The 21,667-nt window shown below is 37.7% G+C and overlaps 1 protein-coding gene across 1 annotated transcript in view; it reads left to right on the forward strand.

Annotated features, from left to right (window-relative positions):
* RANBP9 (RAN binding protein 9) overlaps positions 1 to 21,667 on the forward strand; it is a 95,554-nt gene that overhangs the window by 56,943 nt on the left and 16,944 nt on the right. The window contains exons 5-10 of the mRNA XM_006091766.1: positions 3,550 to 3,572; positions 13,540 to 13,724; positions 16,597 to 16,709; positions 18,084 to 18,192; positions 19,824 to 20,014; positions 21,148 to 21,292. Coding sequence (XP_006091828.1) covers positions 3,550 to 3,572; positions 13,540 to 13,724; positions 16,597 to 16,709; positions 18,084 to 18,192; positions 19,824 to 20,014; positions 21,148 to 21,292 — 766 coding nt within the window. The remainder of the gene's footprint in view (positions 1 to 3,549; positions 3,573 to 13,539; positions 13,725 to 16,596; positions 16,710 to 18,083; positions 18,193 to 19,823; positions 20,015 to 21,147; positions 21,293 to 21,667) is intronic.

A 21,667-nucleotide genomic window follows, 5' to 3' on the forward strand; every position in this document is an offset into this window, starting at 1 on the left:
CCCCCCCCCCCCCCCCGGAAGAATTTTGGGCCCCGGGCCTCTAGGTTACTTTGTATTTAAAAATTAGATTGCAAATGGTATGCTTAGACATGTAATGTATATTCTTCAATACAAAAACTATTCTTTCTGTCATTTCAGAGAAAAATTCTAAATTTCTAAGTGTATCGGTAATAGTTATTTTTTATTAGTGTCTCAACATATTCTTAATATAAAGTGAGTATCTTTATATTTATATTTGGCTTAAAATGCTTCCCTCTGATTATTAATATTGATTCTGAAGTCCTGTGTTATCTGACTTAAAGATTGTCTCAAGTCCACAAAAGATCCTTATACACAGTTCATCATAGAACAGGTTTTAATCCACTTGTATGTGGATTTTTTTCAGTAAATACAAACAGTACTGTAAATGTATTTTATCTTCTTTATGATTTTCTTAATAACATTTTCTTTTCTCTAGTTTTATTGTAAGAATACAGGATATAATACATATGATGTACAAAATATGTGTTAATCAACTGTTTATTGGTAAGAGTAGTGGTCAACAGGCTATTAGTAGTTAAGCATTTGTGGGGAGTCAGAAGTTATATGTGGATTTTTAACTGCACACGGGTCAGTGTCCCAAGCCCCTGCTTTGTTCAAGGGTTAAGTATTCTTATCAGTGTAAGAATGTTAAGGATGCCATGCAAATTTGTTGTGTATTTGTAATTTGATTGTTATAGCTAACTGGTTTCTATAAGGGTACAGCCCCTTCAATTTATTCATTGTTACTATTCTGGCTTTGATTTATCAAAGCAGTTAATTAGGGTAGTCTTCATGTCTTGGCTGCTAAAGATATTGAATATCTTAAACCAGGAGAAATCCTCTCTTAGGTATGACTTTGGGTTCAGAAATGCAAAAGGCATATTTTAAAATTAAAATCAGTCTTTTTACAGTTTTCTTAAACTTTATTCCAAAGAAATTTTATTTTGAAATATGAGAAGAGGTGATTTTGTTTTTTTTCTGTTAGATTTTTACAAATATTTAAATCTTCTCCTGAATAAGAAAACTTTTTAAAATGTGAGATTTTTTTTAAGAGTACATAATGATGGAATTACATTCAATTTTTTAAAGTAAATTTGAAACATTTGACATTATTTATAAATTAATAAATATTTATTAAGCACATAGAGAGGCAGTATATAGTGGTTAATATGGTTTCTTTAGTTGCCTGATTTTGTGTCCTGGTTTAGGCCATGTGACCTTATGCAAGTTATTTAACACATTTCTGTGCCTCAGTTTGTAAAATAGTTTCACTATGATGCCTACCTTATTAAGGTTGTTAGACTAAACTGAAATGATGCGTGTACAATTCTTAACTGATTGCCTGACACAAAGTGAGTGCTCAGTAAATGTTTATTATCATTGTTTGCCACACTCTGGGCCAGGTGCCAGGGATGCAGTGGTAAAACATCGGTGAGCATAGTTATTTCTTTAGAACCAAATTTCTTTAGATGTGCCAAATCTGTCTCCTGTCTGTTTTTTCTGAAGTTTTATTGGAATGCAGCCACATCCATTTTTATGCACTGTGTATGGCTGCCTTCCTGCTACGGTGGCAGAATTGAGTAGTTGTAACAGAGGCCATATGGCTTAAGGAGAAGGAAATATTTACTCTCTGGCTCTTTGTAGGAGAATTGTGCTTACCTCTGGTCCAGAGTCTAACGTCTAGAAGATAAAATATTATTCAGTTACTGTTCCTTGTAGTACTTCCCAAAGTGGATAAGTTTCACCCAAAAGCTGATACATCTTTAATTTCTGTCTCATGAAGGTTTTTAAAATATGTATTTACTATAAAAGGAGAAATGGAAAGGTTTTTATTTGAGAAACAAATTAAAGGAGAAACATTTCAATATTTAGGTTAACGTAATTTGAAATTTTTTTACTTAGTTTTAATGAGTATCATTCATCAATTGAAGATCACTTTTCAAAAAGCATCTTGACAAATCAGGAAGTTAGAAATATAAAAAACTTGCTTTTTGTGTATTTAAATAATTATACCAACTTATTAAACTGGCATCTTTTTGTGGTCTCACTATAGGTTTAGATAGCTATATTTGGCAGTGGTCAAAAGTGTTAGTCTATGAAATTAAGTTAGAGTTTTTATGAGAGTGTTTAGTAAAGAGCGATTTGAGTAATAGCAAAAAGGAATTTTTTACTAAAGGAATATAAATTTGGCAGTTTTGTAAATAGACATCTTTGAGGAAAATAATTGATTAGGCTTTTATGAAAATGGCAATTATGTATGGTAACATTTTATTGAAATATTTATTCTTTATTTCCTGTAAAAGTTTTCTGAAACTTTTAGAATAAATTTTCATAGTTGTTTGGCCCACAGCCACTTTGCTTTTCTATGAATGAAGCTAAAAGTAATCAGATTATTTCACTGGAGTGGCAGGGCATTAATTTACTAGTTTCAAAAAAGACTTTCACTACAAAGCACTATTTATACACATTTATTTTAAAGCATATATAGTAAAGATATATGGTCAGTTTATCTTTTAACTTTAGTACTTTCATGGATAGAGTCAGTTTTCTGATGGTACAGTACAATTATATAGTTAAAGAATCTCAAGTGGGAAGACAATTTAACAGAAATGCCCTCACTTTTTCTGTGGTGATCAGCACTGTAGGGGTAGTGCTGGTGTGGTCTTCCAATTGGTTTTAATGTGTGTTTAGACTGGAAGGTTTGATATTAACCCATTCACCAACATCACCTCCTGCCATTATTCTAGAATTCAAGTCTTTTTAATCATATGAATAAAGTGCTATAGGAACGTTTGGTTTATTATTTTCGGCTAAGTAATATATTTTAATATTTTAAGGGAGATTATTAAATAACCACTTTGGGATGCTAGGAGACTTATTCCAATATTATCATTATTCAAGTGTATTTGAAACATGACTTGAAATTACTGTCAGAGGACATTCAAGAGAAATTCTCAACTGTTTACATCTTTATCCTTTGAAGGAGGAATTTTTTTTTTCAGAGTAGTCAAAGGTTATTCAAGAATATTCTTTTATAAGACATTTTATTTTTCTAAAGAACAAACATATTGTATTTTACATTGTTTACCTTTTTAGTGCAACATAAAATCTTTCCCTTCCAAAATTATTTAAAAGCTAAATCTAAGTGAGGAAGATTAAATGGTAAGGTTGGATAAAGCATCTTGGATATTGGTCGAAATTCAAATGATTATTTTACAACTGATTTTCTTACATGATGTCTAACATAGCTTTGAAGACATATCTAAAATCATTTCAGAAATCCTGGAATCAATAGCAGTACTCCCAAAATAAAATTGGTGTGTGATCTTGAAAAAGGGTCAGCATTCAGTCAGACCTGTTAGTGTTATTAAGAAAAAATCACTCATTATTTTGTATTTGGGTTTTTAATTTTTTTTCTTCTCTGCCTTTGCCATTCTTTTTTCTTCATTTTAATTAGAAACTTAGCTTGTCGCCATAGTCTGCCTTTGCAAAACAGCTTCTAATGCCACCTTTTTTTTTTCCCTTCAGGTATTGCTTTCACTGACCTACCGGTAAGACTTGTGTTGTTTTTTTTAAAAAATCAGTTTTGCATTTTTAATGAAACAAAGTATAAAACTAGTACTAAACTTGTTTAGAATGCATTCTTATTGACATTCAATTTATATGCTGTGCATAGACTAGAGATATTTCTCTAGTCACCATTGGTGTGGATCTTCAGAAATTAAGCTCCAAATTTCACTGCACACCGTTGAACAAGGGAACTTCGTTGTAGCTAAAAAATAAATCAGAATTTATTATTAAAATATACTTTTTAATGTAATTGTGTTTATTTGAAATATGTTTCTTTGGTATTATTGGACTTTTTAGCAAGTGCCTGTACAGCAATTCTAGTCATTTTTTAATTTAGTGTGTATTGCACGCATACTGTGTGGCAGGTTCTGTGATATATCAGTCAAGAAAATAGTAAGGTCTCTGTCCTCAAGCTGGAGTAGTTAGAGAATAAACAATACATTAAAAATAAGTAAATTATAATTCTTTTTTTAAAATATTTTTTATGGATTTTTTACAGAGAGGAAGGGAGAGAGATAGAGAGTTAGAAACATCGATGAGAAACATCGATCAGCTGCCTCCTGCACATCTCCTACTGGGGATGTGCCCGCAACCCAGGTACATGCCCTTGACCGGAATCGAACCTGGGACCTTTCAGTCCGCAGGCTGACGCTCAATCTACTGAGCCAAACCGGTTTCGGCAAATTATAATATTTTAAAAGGTTTTAAGCACTTTTCAAATAAAGAGAAAAAAGAGTGTGGGAATACCAAACAGAACACAGGATATACAATTTGCTCACCTTTGGTCAAGGTAATATTTGAGCAGAGGCTTTTGAAGAAGTAAGGGAGATAACTAAATGGATATATAGATCAAGAATATTCCAAGCAAAGGGAACAGTTAGGGGTATGGTACTAAAGCAGGATCATGTCTGGTATGTTTGAAGAATAGCATGAAGTGAGGTAGAGAGACACGAGAAAGGCAGAGAGTAGTAGGAGATGAGTCAGAGATAATGATGGGTGTGGGGGTTGGCTAGATCGTCTGGACCTTGAGGGCCATTGTAAGGACTTCAGCATTTACTTTGAGTGAAATACAGAGACATTGCAGAGTTTTTTAGTTATCATGATACAACTTTAGTTTTCAAAGGACCACTGGCAGCTGGATGGAAAAATTACGCTGGGGAAGGGAGGCGGGAGAGTAAGGGTAGAGACAAACAGATTTGAGAGGGGCTATTACAGAAATTCAGGTGAGGTGTAAGAAGTGTGATTCTAGATACCTTATTTACCAAATCTAAGGCTCTATCTATATTAATAAAAACATAACATGCTAATTAGACCAGATGTCTTCCAGACATCCTTCCGTACAAAGCCACAGTGGCTGGGGCCGAGGCAGAGTTAGGGACAATCAGGCTGGCAGGGGAGAGCAGTTAGGGGCGATCAGGCAGGCAGGAGCAGTTAGGGGTGATCAGGCAGGCTGGCAGAGGTGGTTAGGGGTGATCAGGCAGGCAGGTGAGCAGTCAGGAGCCAGCAGTCCCGGATTTCGAGAGGGATGTCTGACTGCCGGTTTAGCGGGATCTGGCCTAAATCGGCAGACATCCCCCAAGGGGTCCCGGATTGGAGAGGGTGCAAGCCAGGCTGGGAAGAGCTTAACCAAAGATCTTATATGCATACTAGAGGCCTGGTGCACAGATTCATGCACCAGTGGAGTCCCTCGGCCTGGCCTGCACCCTCTCACAATCTGGGACCCCTCAGGGGATGTCGGACTGCTGGTTTCAGCCCAGTCCCCGCAGTCCAGGTCGAGGGACCCCACCAGTGCATGAATCTGTGCACTGGGCCTCTAGTTGTAATATATGCATCACATATAACACTAGGAGGGGAAAACTAGCAAACTATAATTCAACTAGAGGCCTGGTGCACAAATTCTTGCATGGGTGGGGTCTGGCTCGCCCTGCCCCCAATAAGGATGGGGGGGCCAATCGGGGATGGGGTGGGCCAGGGGGAGGGGCCACAGGAGGTTGGAGGGGGCGATCGGGGCTCAGATCGGGCCAGTTGGCCACCGCAGTGCGTATCATAGCGCCTGGTTGTTCCACCATTCCAGTTGCTGGGCTTTTTTTTTTTCCAGTCGCTGGGCTTTTATATATATACTAGAGGCCCGGTGCACAAAAATTTGTCCACTCGGGGGTGGGGGGTCCCTCAGCCTGGCCTGTGCCCTCTCACAGTCTGGGACCCATCAGTGGATGACCACCTGCTGGCTTAGGCCTGCTCCCCGGGCCTAAGATGGCAATCAGGCTTCCCTCTGGCAGCCCGGCAGCCCTCGGGGGATGTCCACTTGCCAGCAGGGAGTAGGCCGAAGCTGCAGTCCGACATCTTTAGCACTGCTGAGGAGGCAGGAGAGGCTCCCACCACCACCACTGTACTGGCAGCCATCAGCCTGGCTTGTGGCTGAGCAGAGCTCCCCCATGTGGGAGCACACTGACCACCAGAGGGCAGCTCCTGCATTGAGCATCTGCCCCCTGGTGGTCAGTGTGTGTCATAGTGACCAGTCATTCCCAGTCTTTCTGCTGTTAGAGTCAGTTTGCATATTACCCTTTTACTATATAGGATAGAGGCCTGGTGCACGAGTGGGAGCCGGCTGGTTTGCCCTGAAGGGTGTCCCAGATCAGGGTGGGGGTCCCGCTGGGGTGCCTGGCCAGCCTGGGTGAGGGGCTGATGGCTGTTTGCAGCTGGTCACACCCCTTCAGAGTGGGGGTCCCCACTAGGGTGCCTAGCCAGCCTGGATGAGGGGCTGATGGCTGTTTTCAGGCTGGCCACACCCCCTTTAGGGTGGGTGTCCCCACTGGGGTGCCTGGCCAATCTGGGTGAGGGGCTGAGGGCCGTTTTCTGGCTGGCCAGGGACTGAAGCGCCCAGCCTCTCCTTTTTTTCTTTTTTTTTTTTTTATTCTGAGATTTATTTACCTTCTATAATTGAAACATTGTTGCCGTCACTGGCGCTCTCAGCTCCGAGGCCACAGCCTGCTGAAAGCAGGTATCTGGGGTTTGTTGAGCTCCTATAATTGAAACATTGTTGCTTTCGGGCTCAGAGCCAGGCCGCGGCAGACCGGGAACCTTGGCTTCCTCCATCACTGGAGCAAGCAAGCCTCCTGCTCAATTCAGCTGCGTGGCTGCCAGCCGCCATCTTTGTTGGCAGTTAATTTGCATATCGCCCTGATTAGCCAATGGGAAGCATAGTGGGGGTACGGTTAATTACCCTTTTTGTCTTTTATTAGATAGGGTAGATATATATATATGCTCTCTTATCACTTGAATTTTTATTTTACATTTACCCATTGATCTTTGAGGGTACTTAATATATTTTTAATCAATATTACTTGTATGCCTAAAAATGATGAAATAGCAATATAAATTGACTAAAGTGTTCCCCAAACTTCTTATGTTCAGAGTCCAAGTCCTTAACACTTTTTTAGAGTTGATGTCTGTGGTTTTCTACATGACATTGTCTTCTATGCCATCAAGAACATTTCTTAATAGTTCTCCATTATGTCTGGTATTTTCTTCTAAGCTCCTGATTGCATTGTACAGGTTTTGTTGCTATCACTTTCTTAATATTGCCAGAAAGTATTAACCACAGGTGTTCTGACAATAGCCAAGACTCTTGTATTCCTTTCTTAGTTGGCTTGTTGACTAAAATGTCTTAGGGTTGCAGTTACCCAGATGTTTCATCAGGAAAAACAATCAAGTCCCAAATTTTTTTGTGAGCTCATTTTTTAACAAATTCACACCTGTGCAGGCAGTGACAGTTGCATCATAACAGCTGCCTGGCCAGATGTAGGGTGCCATTAATTCTAAGACACATTCCAGTTTCAGGGGTGTTTTGAGATGACAGGATACTCAGAGGCAAAGAATAGACATCTAAGGTATAGATTTTTTTTAAATATTTTTTATGGATTTTTTACAGAGAGGAAGGGAGAGTGATAGAGAGCTAGAAACATCGATGAGAGAGAAACATCGATCAGCTGCCTCCTGCATACCCCCTACTGGGGATGTGCCCACAACCAAGGTACATGCCCTTGACCGGAATCAAACCCGGGACCTTTCAGTCCACAGGCCGACGCCCTATCCACTGAGCCAAACCGGTTAGGGCTAAGGTATAGAATATTAATATCCCTCAAGAAAATCCTAGAAAAACAGAAGAATTCAAAGTTATAGAAAAAACTTTGCTAACCCAAGAAAATTCAGAGTCTACAGATCAAAATTGCCCCCCAAGAAGCATTATTTAATAAGTAGTGGTGGAACAAGTGTTTGTTTTAAAAATATATATAATCTTAGGATTTTGTTTTATATTTATACCACAGTAAGTTCCAGATGGATTCAAGAGTATGAATAAAAAAAGAAGTGTTTTTTTAAAAATCCACTGTAAGCCAAGAGAATTTTTTGATGAATTAGATGTGAAAATATGAGAATCAGTTTGATGAATTAGATGTGAAAATATGAGAATCAGTATCTAACTTCAAGATTTTGGACCTGAGGCCCTGTCTGGGTAGCTTAGTTGGTTTGATCCCTTGGTTTGATCCCTCCCTCTCCCCCTCTCCCCTTGCCCCCCTCTCCCCTTGCCCCCCTCTCCCCTTGCCCCCCTCTCCCCCCTTCTTCTCTTCCTCTCTCCTCTTCTCCTCTCCTCCTCCCCCTCTCCCTCTCTCTAAGCTTGTCCTCCCTACAAGGATTAAAAAAGAAGAGCATCTGTGGTGAAGGGGGTAGGAGGGAAGGGTGGTCGAGCATAGGTGTGGATGGTGGTAGGTAGGTTGATGTTCAGAACCATTGCAAATGTTTTGTAAGTTTCATTTGGAATTGGTTAAAGGACTTACCGGATGGATTTTTTTTTTCCTCTTTTTGTGGCACTAAAGTAAAATCAACTTGTCAGAGTGAGCAGATTCTTTGTTTCTTGGTAGATGGTGATCATTTATTTGGAAAAGGCTTAGCTGGTTGTGGACATGTTTTTCTTACCTTATAACTATTTTTTGTCCCACTTTAGAATCCCCAGTTATGTTTTGCCTTGTCTATAATTAACCAGTGGTGATACTCAGTTTGTAACAGTGAGTAAAGTGGTGGTTATGGTGATTGTGGTTTGGAGAGTTCTTTATTTATATGACTGAGATCTTCTGGGACTTACACATGCAACATACCATTCTTCTACTTAAAAAAGGGAGGAAAAAGTTTTCCCTTAAAGGGACCACCAAACAAGTATTTGTATGTGTTTTGTACCTGTGATCTCTCACTCTTTAGTTGTAGCATTAAATTCTAGTAGAGAGTATGTATATTTACAGAACAAAAAGTTTACCTAGACCAGTGATGGCGAACCTTTTGAGCTCGGCGTGTCAGCGTTTTGAAAAACCCTAACTTAACTCTGGTGCCGTGTCACATATAGAAATTTTTTGATATTTGCAACCATAGTAAAACAAAGGCTTATATTTTTGATATTTATTTTATATATTTAAATGCCATTTAACAAAGAAAAATCAACCAAAAAAATGAGTTCTCGTGTCACCTCTGACACGCCTGTCATAGGTTCGCCATCACTGACCTAGACTGTATTAGAGTTATGGAGCACAGGGTGTTTATACAACTTGAAAACCTTAGATCTACTTCAGAATAATATTTCTTCCCCAGCTCGCCTCACCAGTTTGAGAAATGTCCATTTATAAACTGACTAATTCAGTATGGGATTAAGTAAAGTTCTTTTGTTATAAAAGCAGTTCTCATTTAAAATAATCCAGCTTTCCAGTTCCTTAGGCTGATTTGAAATCTTTTTATAGATACATTATTTGCTTTTATTTTCATAGAAAAAATATTTTAAATGAAATAAAACAAAGCTTATGCTATTGAGAACATGATTTTATTGTGTATATTTAGCTTTTGAATAGAATCTATTTTTTCCTAAGGCAATAGAAATGAGGAGATCTATTTTTCTATTATCTTATTAGAGACTTAAATTATTCTCACTTTTGTCTAATTCTACATGTGCAGGAGTGATTTTTGTGTTGTTTTGTTGTTGTTTTTTTTTGAGAAACAGTTTCCTGGGAAACATTGTTTTACATAAATCCATAATTGAGATACATACTACAACATGGATGGACCTCGAAACGTTATGCTAACTGAAAGAAGCCAGTCACAAAAGACATACATTGTATAATTCTGTTTATACAAAATGTCCAGAATGGGCAAATCTTTAGGATCAGAAAATAGATTAATGGTTATCAGAGTTACAGTGATGAGGAATGGGGAGTCTGTGATGGGTATGGGTTACTTTTGTGGAGTGATGAAAATGTAAATTTGATAATGACGATGGCTATACAACTCTGAGTAAACTAAAAACCATTGCATTGTTATATTCTACTTTTAGAAATCTATAATCTTGCAATTTAAGATTTCTATTACATTTTTTAAATTTATAGTTGACCAGTTAAATGCTATGTCCTTAATTCCTTTTCCTCAAATTCTTTAGTTTTAAGATCAAGTAAATGATATTAAAACTTAGTTACTTTTCATTGAGCCCACCTGACTTTAACAAATTTTCAGTATTATATCACTTTCTGATTACAACAGTAATATATAGTTTTAGTATGCAGATAATAGAAATGTTTAGAAATACACAAATGTGCCAGCCTCTTTAAATATGATGACTGTGTTAACTTGGGTATATAGCCTTTCATATCTATTTCTAAACTTATGTTAACCAGTATGTCCATTGTATAAATGTTTACAGAAAAGATGGGGTTATAGTTTATGCACTATTCTATAGCTTGCTTTCTTCATTTAGTAATATATATTGGGCATCTTTGTCAGTGTACACATTTTTTTACTGATTTTGCTTAATTTTATAATTTAACATTTATGAGATGGGGCATCTTAGGATCTGTGGTCTGTCAGAATTTAGTGGGCAGTGTTATTTCTTAGACATAAAATAATGGCATATAATAATTATTGGAGTCTGGGTTTCGGTGAATGTCCTATAAATGGACATTCTTTTTAATTTTTTATTTGCAGTTACAAACAATGCTATAGGACATATGTCCTTGCATATGTTTGTTTTTCTCTAGGATTAAATTGTTACAAGTGAAATTGCTTTGTCAATTTTAATAGATTTTGCCAAAATTTCTTTTTAAAAGATCAGTTTACATTTCTGTGTACAGTGGAAGAGAGGGCTTATTTTCTCAAACTTCATCAATACTTGAGTATTCTCAGTCTTAAATCTTAACCTGATGTGCAAAAAAAAATCAACTTGTTTTTATTTGCATTTTTTAAAATTGAACGAAGTGTCTTTATTGTAATTGAACTAGTAATCTTTGTCTACCTGTATTATGAGAATTTTTTTTAATATATTTTATTGATTTTTTACAGAGAGGAAGGGAGAGAGATAGAGAGTTAGAAACATCGATGAGAAACATCGATCAGCTGCCTCCTGCACATCCCCCACCGGGGATGTGCCCGCAACCCAGGTACATGCCCTTGACCAGAATCGAACCCAGGACCCTTCAGTCCGCAGGGCGACGCTCTATCCACCGAGCCAAACTGGTTTCGGCTATGAGAATTTTTTATATTTGAAATGATCCTTTCTCACATGTGTGGCAGATATTTGTTCTATAAAGTTTATTTTTCTTGACCTTTATGGCAAGTTTTCTCATAGGGAAGTTTGAAACTTTTTTTTAATCTAAAATGTTCTTGTTCCCCCCCCACCCCAATTTTGTTGTTGTTGTTCACACTATTACTGAAACCTTTGTATGGCACATTTTTTATCAGAGTATTCATGAATGCTGATTTTTGTAGTATTGATCTGAGTTCTTTTCCTGAATTTGTTAAGAAAAATTAAGATTAGCAAGCCATTTTAAAAGCATCTCTGTTTGGACGTTGCTGAACATCAGAATTATAAACTCTGCTTAATGAATAGGATTGCTTTTTATTCTATTTATATTCTTATTAAGAGTCTTTTGCTTTTATTCTATTTATATCCTTATTAAGAGCCCTGGCTTTATATATTTTTGTTCTAAAATACATTATAATTTTGTAATGGGTTTTAGTGGGAAGAATACTGTGCTAGAAGTAGAGAGACCTGAGTTTTTTCCCTGTGTGCACCGGGCCTCTAGTATATATATAAAAGCCTAAGCAACTGAACAACCAAATGATGGGTTGACTGGTTGCTATGACGTGGACTGACTACCAGGGTTCAGACGCTAAATGCAGGAGCTGCCCCCTCGTGGTCAGTGTGCTCCCACAGCGGGAGTGCCACTCAGCTGACCAATGGGTACCAGACACAGGGTTCACAGCTGGTGAGCGCCGCCATGGCGGGGTGAGCCTCTCCCAATGTGGACTGACTTGGCGCGAGCCCGTGGCAGGCGCAGTGGGGCCGGGATGAGCAGGAGCAGTAGGCAGGAGTGGCAGGCAGCGACAGACTGGCGGTTTCAGCCCATTCCCTGCAGGCCATACTGAGGGACCCCACCAAGTTTACGATTTCGTGCACCAGGCCTCTAGTCCTTTTATAAAGGCATCCCAAATAGACAAATAAATGAAATTAGTAAACTTAAAATAGCACTTGCCTAGTTAGGATTGTACTTTTGTGGCAACTAGCTTTCACATTCATTTCTAGAAATGCATCACATATCCTATCTAATAATAGACAAACATGGTAATTGACCGTACCTTCGCTATGCCTCCCATCGGCTAATCAGCACGATATGCAAATTAACCGCCAACAAAGATGGCGGCTAATTTGCATACTGCAGGCAGGGCGGGACAACGCCACCCCGCCTGCCCTGCCGCCATCTGGGCCTGCTATTTGTGACCTGGGGCGGTGGGGCGGGACAGCGCCATCCCACCTGCCCTGCTGCCATCCCAGCCTGCTATCTTCGACCTGGGGCGGCGGGCGTCTGTGTACGACCCGACCCGGGGTGGCCGGGTGGTGCAGCAGTGATTGGCCAGCCCGCCCGGCCTCCATCCGGGCATCCTGTGTGCGACCTGACCCGGGGCAGCCAGGCAGGGCAGCAGTGATCGGCCGGCCAGCCCGGGCATCCCGCGTGCGACCCAACCCCGGGTGGCGCCCCAACCCCCAGATCAGCCATGCCATGTGCACGACCCCGGGCGGCACCCCAACCCCCAGATCGGCCCTGCCGTGTGTGTGACCCAGGGAGGCGGGGCAGGCACCAAGGGATCGGGCCTGCCATCTGCCACCCAGGGAGCGGGCCTAAGCCAGCAGGTGGTTATCTCCCGAGGGGTCCCAGATTGTGAGAGGGCACAAGTGGGTCTGAGGGACACCCCCCCCACTCCCCCTCCCCTGCCAGTGCACACATTTTTGTGCACCGGGCCTCTAGTATCATATATAAAAGTATAAACCTGAGTTATGTGTTTATACTTGAATCTCTGTAACTAGTATATGACTTTCTTTTCTTAAATCCTCACCCAAGGTCATATTCATTGATTTCTTTTTTCTTTTTAGAGACGGGGGTGGGGGGAGAGACATCAATGTGAGAGAGAAACAATCGGTTGCCTTCACATGGGCCTGGACCTGGGTCCGGAATTGAAACCAAGACCTTTCAGTGTATGAGACCCATTCCAACCAACTGAGCCACACTGGCCAGGACCTATATGACATATTCTTAAGAGCAATTTATTATTAAAAGTTTGTTTTCATGTGGTTTCTGAACAAATAAAAAAGTACTGAGGTTGTCTCTTCCTTTTTCCCTCCCTCCCTCTTCCCTCCCTCCCTCCCTCCCTGATTAGATGACAAGAAATGAGATTTTTCCATCTGGTATAGATTGTATTTTAGAGTATTTGCTTTTAGTCTTCCTCTACTAGTTTTGGATTGAGATTTTAAAATATTTACAAAGAAAATTAGTAGTTCTGTTATTTTAAAGAGACAGCATTTGAAAGAATGAATGTCTTTAACATAAAAGGGAGAGATGCTTATCGAAATGTGTTGTCTTACAGCCAAATTTATATCCCACTGTTGGGCTCCAGACACCAGGAGAGGTCGTCGATGCCAATTTTGGGCAACATCCTTTTGTGTTTGATATAGAAGACTACATGCGGGAGTGGAGAACCAAAATTCAGGCACAGATAGACCGGTTTCCTATTGGAGATCGAGAAGGAGAATGGCAGACCATGATACAAAAGTAAGTGAAGAAATTTGAATGGATATTATTCAAAAGTACTTTTTTATAAAATACTAGAGGGCCCAGTACATGGATTCATGCACTGGTGGGGTCCCTCGGTCTGGCCTGTGGGGATCGGGCTGAAACCGGTTCTCTGACATCCCCCAAGGGGTCCCGGATTGTGAGAAGGTGCAGGCCAGGCCAAGGAATCCCACCTGTGCACTATTGGGACTGGGGAGGGACCGCAGGAGGGCTCCAGGGCATGTCCGGCCCATCTCACCCAGTCCCAATCAGCGGACCTCAGCAGCAAGCTAACTTACTGGTCAGAGCGTCTGCCTCCTGGTGGTCAGTGCACGTCATAGTGACTGGTCAAACAGTTGGACACTTAGCATATTAGGCTTTTATTATATAGGATGTTATTCTTTTGGTACAAAAGAATATTTTAATCTCTAAAAATAACTCTATTTGAACAATTAAAAATAATGTTTGATTTGAACATACAGAATAGTATGTTAGTCTGACTTATTAATTTGATGGAAGAAATAAAGTGACACTAGATCACTTAGGTTAGGGTAATTCATTTTCTAGCATTAGTAATAGCATTTAATGATTTCCATACGTTACATGATTCAACTAATAGTAGTGCCAGTGCAAAAGATAAATTCAGAAAGATAATTTAGATTGCATAATTCAGGATCATGTTTTTTGACATGAATTTGACTATGTTGTTCAGTAGTTTAAATATTTATGGGGAAAAAAGAATTATTACCCAATAAGAATAAGCATCAAAATAATGATAAAGTTTATATACTGGAATACAGACTTAATATGTATATTTCAGTTTTCAGGATTTGGCTACATTTTTCTAGTGAATGAGTTATTCTATAAGAATAATGTCTGCTATTTTTGTTTACTAATATCCCTTTTTTGCTAAATATTTTTTATCATTTAGATTTAGGAAGGTTCTAATTGCGCCTATTCTAAATAGAAAAATCTGACCAATAACCTCTGGCTTAATAAATTTTTAAAAATCTTATGATTATTTTAATGCCATTTGCTTGTATGTGCTATTATTAGACATTTAAAAGGAGGTAAAGGAAATAAAGCCAAGGAACAGTGAAGGTGAAGTTAGGATCCTAAGTTTAGGATAAATACTTAGGATCCAGTTAATAGCAGCAGGGGAGGGTGGGCAGCAGCAGAGTACACACTGGGAGTCAGTAAAAGTACTGTAAAATGAATAACCTCTCATTTTTTACCAAAAAATTTCAATTTGTTTTATTAACTTACTTTTTATGAAAAAGTAGAATTTCTTTATGGAAATCAGGAAAATATAATTCCTATGACAGTCACCTTTTTAGACTTACCTTTACTGAAAGGCTTAAGATGACACCAGATATCAGTAGTACTAAATGGTAGCTCATAAAGCTTGAAATAGTATAAACTTAAAAGTGAAATAAACACCAGTAAGTTTAAATAGTCATTTTCACTACTATAACCAAAGAAAATGACGAATTCTTTCAGATACCATCAATCTGACACAGTTCATCTTAAACGTCTTTATAATTGCTTTGAACAGGCCGAAATTGAAAAATCTAATAAAGGTTTTTGTGTGTACCTTTTGGAGGAGATAATGATTGGAAGATATTTTGATGATTCTGAAAACATGCTTCTTCACTAGAGCAATTATCATCAGGTATTGCAGAATCTGCACTAGTACTTTTGTCCTGCAGTTGAAAGAATAGTGAACCCTGACCCAGACTCTCATAGTTGCCATGAATTAGAGCTAGGATAAGTTGCTTTCCTGGGGTCACTGCCCTTTAATGCTTTAAAAATGGTCACCACTAAGCATCATGGCAGGGTAGTAGCAGAGGAAACAACATCTTATCCTACAGCCAGAGTTCTGTGAGAGCCCCCACCCCAACCCCATTCTTCACGAAATAGACACTCACATGACCTCCTGGAAAGTTTATTTTCAAAGGTTCTGCCTCTTAAAATAATTTGAATTAAATGAAATAAAATGAAAAATCTGTTTTTTAAAATACCCTCTGGTCAATCCCCCTTCCCTGAACCACTGCTTCTTCCTACCATTTTCTAGCAGGTCTTTAGTAGTCCAAATGAAGGCAGGTTTAAAGTTGAATATTTGGCTTTATTGACTATCTGGGTTAATATTGCTTAGTCAGCAGTTTTTCTAAGTTTGTGGTTAAATGTAAATACATGTTTTGGCCACTTGATGGCTTATTCAAAATAAACCTGTTCTTTGGAAGAGTGTCACTTACATATAAATCACATTTGAATAATTAATCTCCTGGTGCACAGCCATACTAATTGATTTAGATTAGAAGGCTGATTAGTATTTTCACCTTTATAGACTTTTTTTCTGGAAGATTATCCAAGTTCACTTTAGTACTTCTTGTGTTCACAACTTGTGATCCATCTACTATAACTTATAGATAAAGAAAGGGGTTGAAGTCCAGAATACAAGGAGTTAATCTGTTATTTTACATTTGTTTTATTTTACAAAATGACAACAGTTTACTGGGATAAGTTGTGATAAATGTGAAACAGGAATTATGGTGAGTAGGATTGAATATAAGGATAGGAAACAATCATAAAGGACCTGGAGAAAATGGGGTGTCCTTGATTCTCTAATAATACTTATTTTTAGGGACAGTAGTCTCAACATAGCATTTGCAGTTACCTTTTTGGAAATACTACATGAAAGAACAAAATTATTTTTTGAACTTTAAACTTGAGGTTATTAAAGCCTTAATTATTTCAAGGGAATAGATTAATTTTGTAACACCAGAGTAGACCTTGTTTATGTAAATTGTAGTATGAAGCATGTATTCTCTTGACTAAAAGTTGTGTTTCTTCTTCTTTTTTTTTTTTGAAGAATGGTTTCATCTTACTTAGTTCACCATGGGTACTGTGCCACAGCAGAGGCCTTTGCCAGATCTACAGACCAGACCGTTCTAGAAGAATTAGCTTCCATTAAGAATAGACAAAGTAAGGACTTATGGTGCATGGCTCACACTTGTTTTCAGATTATAGGTTTGGTTATATTGATTTTTATAAATTTTAAAATAGATGCCTCTGAAATTTATTTTTGTTGATATTTTTTAAGATTACCTTTTAAAAAATTCACATAGGACTTTGCTAGCATTCTGGATGTAGAAAGATATAATTTTGGAGACTTTGTAAGAATGTGTACCACTTTTTAAAAAATGTTTTATTGACCTTCTAGGAAATAAACATTTAATAAAATGATTTTATTTATTAGTAAAGTAGCCCCATAATTAGATGTTAGTGGAGGTAATACATGAAAGATAAATACCTTTGCATTTAAATTGCTATCTAAATTTAAGATAGTTTTGATCTTAAGCATTTATTGCTTAGGTTCTAGTGTTTTCAGCCAGAGCAGTGGGGCCTGTTCTTACAAAGGTAAATCAGCATGATAACTGTACCATAGTTAGTCATCATAAAAATGGTATATCCATCAGGAAGGGTATAACGTGATTAGAGTGTAGGCATAAAAACAAAACATGGGCAAAATCATGATGAATGAAAAGAAAAATTTTTTATAGGTCAAACTGCTATAATATCACTGACTACATTATATTGTAGCTACTGTATGCTTTGTCTCACTATATAATAAGCTCTTGTGAACAGGAAATGATCACGTATTCTTTGTGTCCTCATCATCTAATATAACAAATACCTGACACAAGAAATGCTTAATGAGTGTCTGTTGAATTCAGATCTTACTACGTCTAGCATTCTTTTAGTATTGCTTCAAAAGGTTATCATAATTACTTTCAACAATAAAGATATAAAATTAAAAGGTTATCATATTTGAATAAGACATTTTGAGTATTACTTCTTTGACTTTCCTATGGTCTTTTTAAAAACCACTTTATTGAGGTATGGTTGACATATTAAAAGCTGTACGTATTTAGTGAATGTAATTTGATAAGTTTGGAGATTACTATATGTGCATGAACCCATCACCACACCATGTATGCCATAAAAATAGCCATCTTTTTTTTAAAGATTTTTTATTTGATTTTTTTAGAGAGCGAGGGATGGGGGGGTAGGGGAGAGAGAGACATGGATATAAAAGCAAAACATCAATGGACTGCCTCCTCCATGCCCCCTACCAGACATTGAGCCAAAACCCTGGTGTGTGCCCTGACTGGGAATCACACTGGCAACCTTTTAGTGCACAGGACAACACCCAACCAACTGAGCCACACTGGCCAGGGCCATCTTTTTTACTTTAGTTTTTATTACTTCAGTATTGATTAACAGGTGTTTTTCCTATATTACTTATATGATAGTGTTTCTACTCTTTAAAAAATTAATCTTTTGCTCTCTAAATAGGAATTCAGAAATTGGTGTTAGCAGGAAGAATGGGAGAAGCCATTGAAACAACACAACAGTTATACCCAAGTTTACTTGAAAGAAATCCTAATCTTCTTTTCACATTGAAGTGAGTTTGTTTAATAAAATATGTTATATTTATTATATATGTGTGTTATATGTAACCAAAATAATTTCCATGTTTTAATTTTTGTTTAACCTTCTTTCAAATATTGACATAAAGTTTTGTAATAGAGCACGTTTAAATAACAGGTTACAAAAATACTTGTGTTGAGGAGTATAAACAGATGGCATCTTTTGTTTGGTCTTCCGTCATTCTATCTCTGTGTTTCCAAATGTGAAAATCTTACTTAGAAGATGGGAATCTATTTTTCCTTCTGCAAAGTACCTCATAGTTAGTCTGTGGCATTTTAAAAAATTGTGATAAATATGCATAACAAAAAATTGCCATTTTTACATGTACAGTTCAGTAGTATTAAGTCCATCACATTGTTTTGTAATCAGTGCTAACTGTTCATCTCCAGAACCTTTCTAACTAAAACTTGGTACCCATTAAACATTAACTTTCCATTTCTCCTCTCCCTACTTCCTGACAACTAACATTCTGTTTTCTGAATTTGAATTTGACTACCCTGTGTACCTCATATAAATGGAATTATGAAATATTTAACTGGCTTATTTCCCTTAGCATAATGTCCTCAAAGTTCATCTGTGTTGTAGCTCTGTCAGAATTTCCTTCCTTTTGCAGGCTGAATGTTATTCCATTGTATTCATATACCACATTTTGTTTATTCACTCATCCATCTTACATATTTGAGTTGTTCCCACAGTTGGGTATTGTGAATAATGCTGCTATGAATAGGGGTGATGAAATATCTGTTGGAATTCCATCGTGTTCTTATATATGATTTCATTTGCTACCAAGTGCAAATATTATTTTGATTAAATTATTTGGGGGCTAAAATGGTAGTCCATTTTGATTTTATTATAGCTACAGATAAACTTTCATTTTCTTAGTAAATCTTGATTAAAGGACATACAGCTTTTGCATATAGTCTATTTTTCTGGAAAATTAAAAAATATTCTAACCAGTATCTATATCTATATCTATATATAGATAGATAAATATAGATATATAGATATATAAAGAGGTAATATGCTAATTGGTCCTAACGGTGTCGCAGTTGCAACGGTTCAACAGGCTGCATGCACACATACTATGGGCGGCAACGGGTGGGGACTTCCGCCCCCAGCAGAGGTGCGCTCAGGCCTGCCCAGTACTAAAGTCACGCTGCCTTGGAGGCGGAGGCCGCTTCCGATGGAGGCACGCGCAGGCAGGAGCTGGTGGGCGGGGACTTCTGCTCCCAGCAGAGGCACGCACAGGCCTGCCCAGCGCTACTGTCACACTGCCTGCGTGCGTCCCCGCCCAGTGCTTAGGTGAAGCTGCTTGCCTGTGTCCCCGGCCTGGAATGTGATGCTGCCTGCATGTGTCCCCGCCCAGCACTGAGGTGAAGCTGATTAAAATATTTTCTCTAATTAATTCCCTTTTAATGTGCATGAATTTCATGCACCGGGCCACTAGTAGTATATAAAATCATACTTAGTGCTTTTAGCATACTATCTTAAGGCCAAAGTTATTGATAAATACAAGTTATTAAAATGTCTCCTTTCAGAAATCTGTTGCTATTAAATAAATGGCTCTTTGAAGATTATCCAAGTAAATGTTTTTTCTTTTTTTAGAGTGCGTCAATTTATAGAAATGGTGAATGGTACGGATAGTGAAGTACGGTGTTTGGGAGGCCGAAGTCCAAAATCTCAAGACAGTTATCCTGTTAGCCCTCGACCTTTTAGTAGTCCAAGTATGAGCCCCAGCCATGGAATGAATATCCACAGTTTAGCATCAGGCAAAGGAAGTGCTGCACATTTTTCTGGTGAGATTCAATCTTATGATATTATCTTTATATTTTTGCCCTTTATATTTTTTAACCACAATAAAATTTTTAAAAATCTAGACACTTCTGTAGCAGTTTTACAATGTGTATACTTGATCTCAAGATAGTCTGGAAGAAAAACTATATGTGGATCAGATGCCTGTGTTTTTAGTACCAGGAAGTAACTTGAGCTATTTCTGAGAATAAGTTATTATAGCAGATCTTCATAAACAAATGCTAATGTTCGAGTTGTCTCTAGAAATTAAATAATAAATATTTGGTAATGAAAACATAATTATATGTTTTAATGAAGTTTAAATTTAAAGGGGGTGATGTGTCTGTGATGTCTTATGCTGCTAGTCACCAAATCTAGCTGGGCTGCCTGCTATCTATCTTATTCTTTCTCAACCAAGACCAGTTCATTTTCTCCTGTTCCCCACCACTAACCCCCCGCCTCCTGTTTTTGTTGTGTTTTTGTTTGTTTGTTTGCTCACCAGCCTTATTCTCCAAGGCTTTTGGTATTCTCTTGATTAGAATTCTCTCCTTTCTTAGCTTTTATGATGATTTCTACAAGTTTATTTCTAATCCTCCTTAGTCTTCCTTCTTTGCTTGTCTCTTTCATTCTGTTTTTCCCATGGTGTTATCTTCCTCAGTACATTTAACTTTATAAAACAAGTCAAGTGCTCTTTCCTTTCCTTTCAAAGAGTAACAACTTTGCTTTTTCTCAATCAGCATAGAGCTCTCTTTTTATATCACTATCCTGTACAGTGCAGATGATTCTCATGTTTATATCCTTAGCTGCTTCCCCTCTTGAATATCATATACAGTCACTTCAGACTTGGACAAATTCTTAGCCTTAATAAAATGAGGGTGATGATAACACTGCCCTTATGGGGGATTGATCCATAATGAAGCCTTCAATAAATGTTAGAGGAGATGATAATTATAGCTCACAATTAAGTGTACATATATCTTTTCAAAGAAGTTAACTGTTTACCATTTAAATAGTCCATTGATTTAAATAGTCCTATATTTTAAATACAAAAGTCAGAATATGGGTATATTATTTACAACCTAATAATAAATTAATGTTCGTTTTTATTTTCATGATCTATCTTTTCCTTTTTTTCCAGGTTTTGAAAATTGTAGTAATGGTGTAATATCAAATAAAGCACATCAATCATATTGCCATAGTAAACACCAGTCAACTAATTTGAATGTACCAGAACTGAACAGTATAAACATGTCAAGATCACAGCAAATTAATAACTTCACCAGGTAAGTGATTTCTCTAGCTTTTACGTTACTATAAGCAGCCTAATTCAGGTGTTATCATGTTTAATAATTTGGAAAATTTGAGTTGTATGCCCAATAATGGAGGTCTAGGAATTCCCAAGCCCTTAGAGAAGAAAAGGTTAGGAAATAAGTTTCCCAAAGCTTTTCAATCTCTCAGTATGCTCATAGGCTCTTTCCTTTGTTCCTTCTTATTACTCTCCATTCCCTTGCCCTTGTAGTGAGGTTATAAGGACAAATGCAGGGCTCTGCAGTCTACTTTTCCTGCCATCACAGTCCTATATAGATGATCACACACATGCCATTTGTTATGTTTCCAAGTTAAATCAAAGTATTATATTTAACCTCTAGTATTAACAT

The sequence above is a fragment of the Myotis lucifugus genome, unplaced genomic scaffold (assembly GCF_000147115.1).
Source record: "Myotis lucifugus unplaced genomic scaffold, Myoluc2.0 scaffold_95, whole genome shotgun sequence".
NCBI classification, from domain to species: domain Eukaryota; kingdom Metazoa; phylum Chordata; class Mammalia; order Chiroptera; family Vespertilionidae; genus Myotis; species Myotis lucifugus.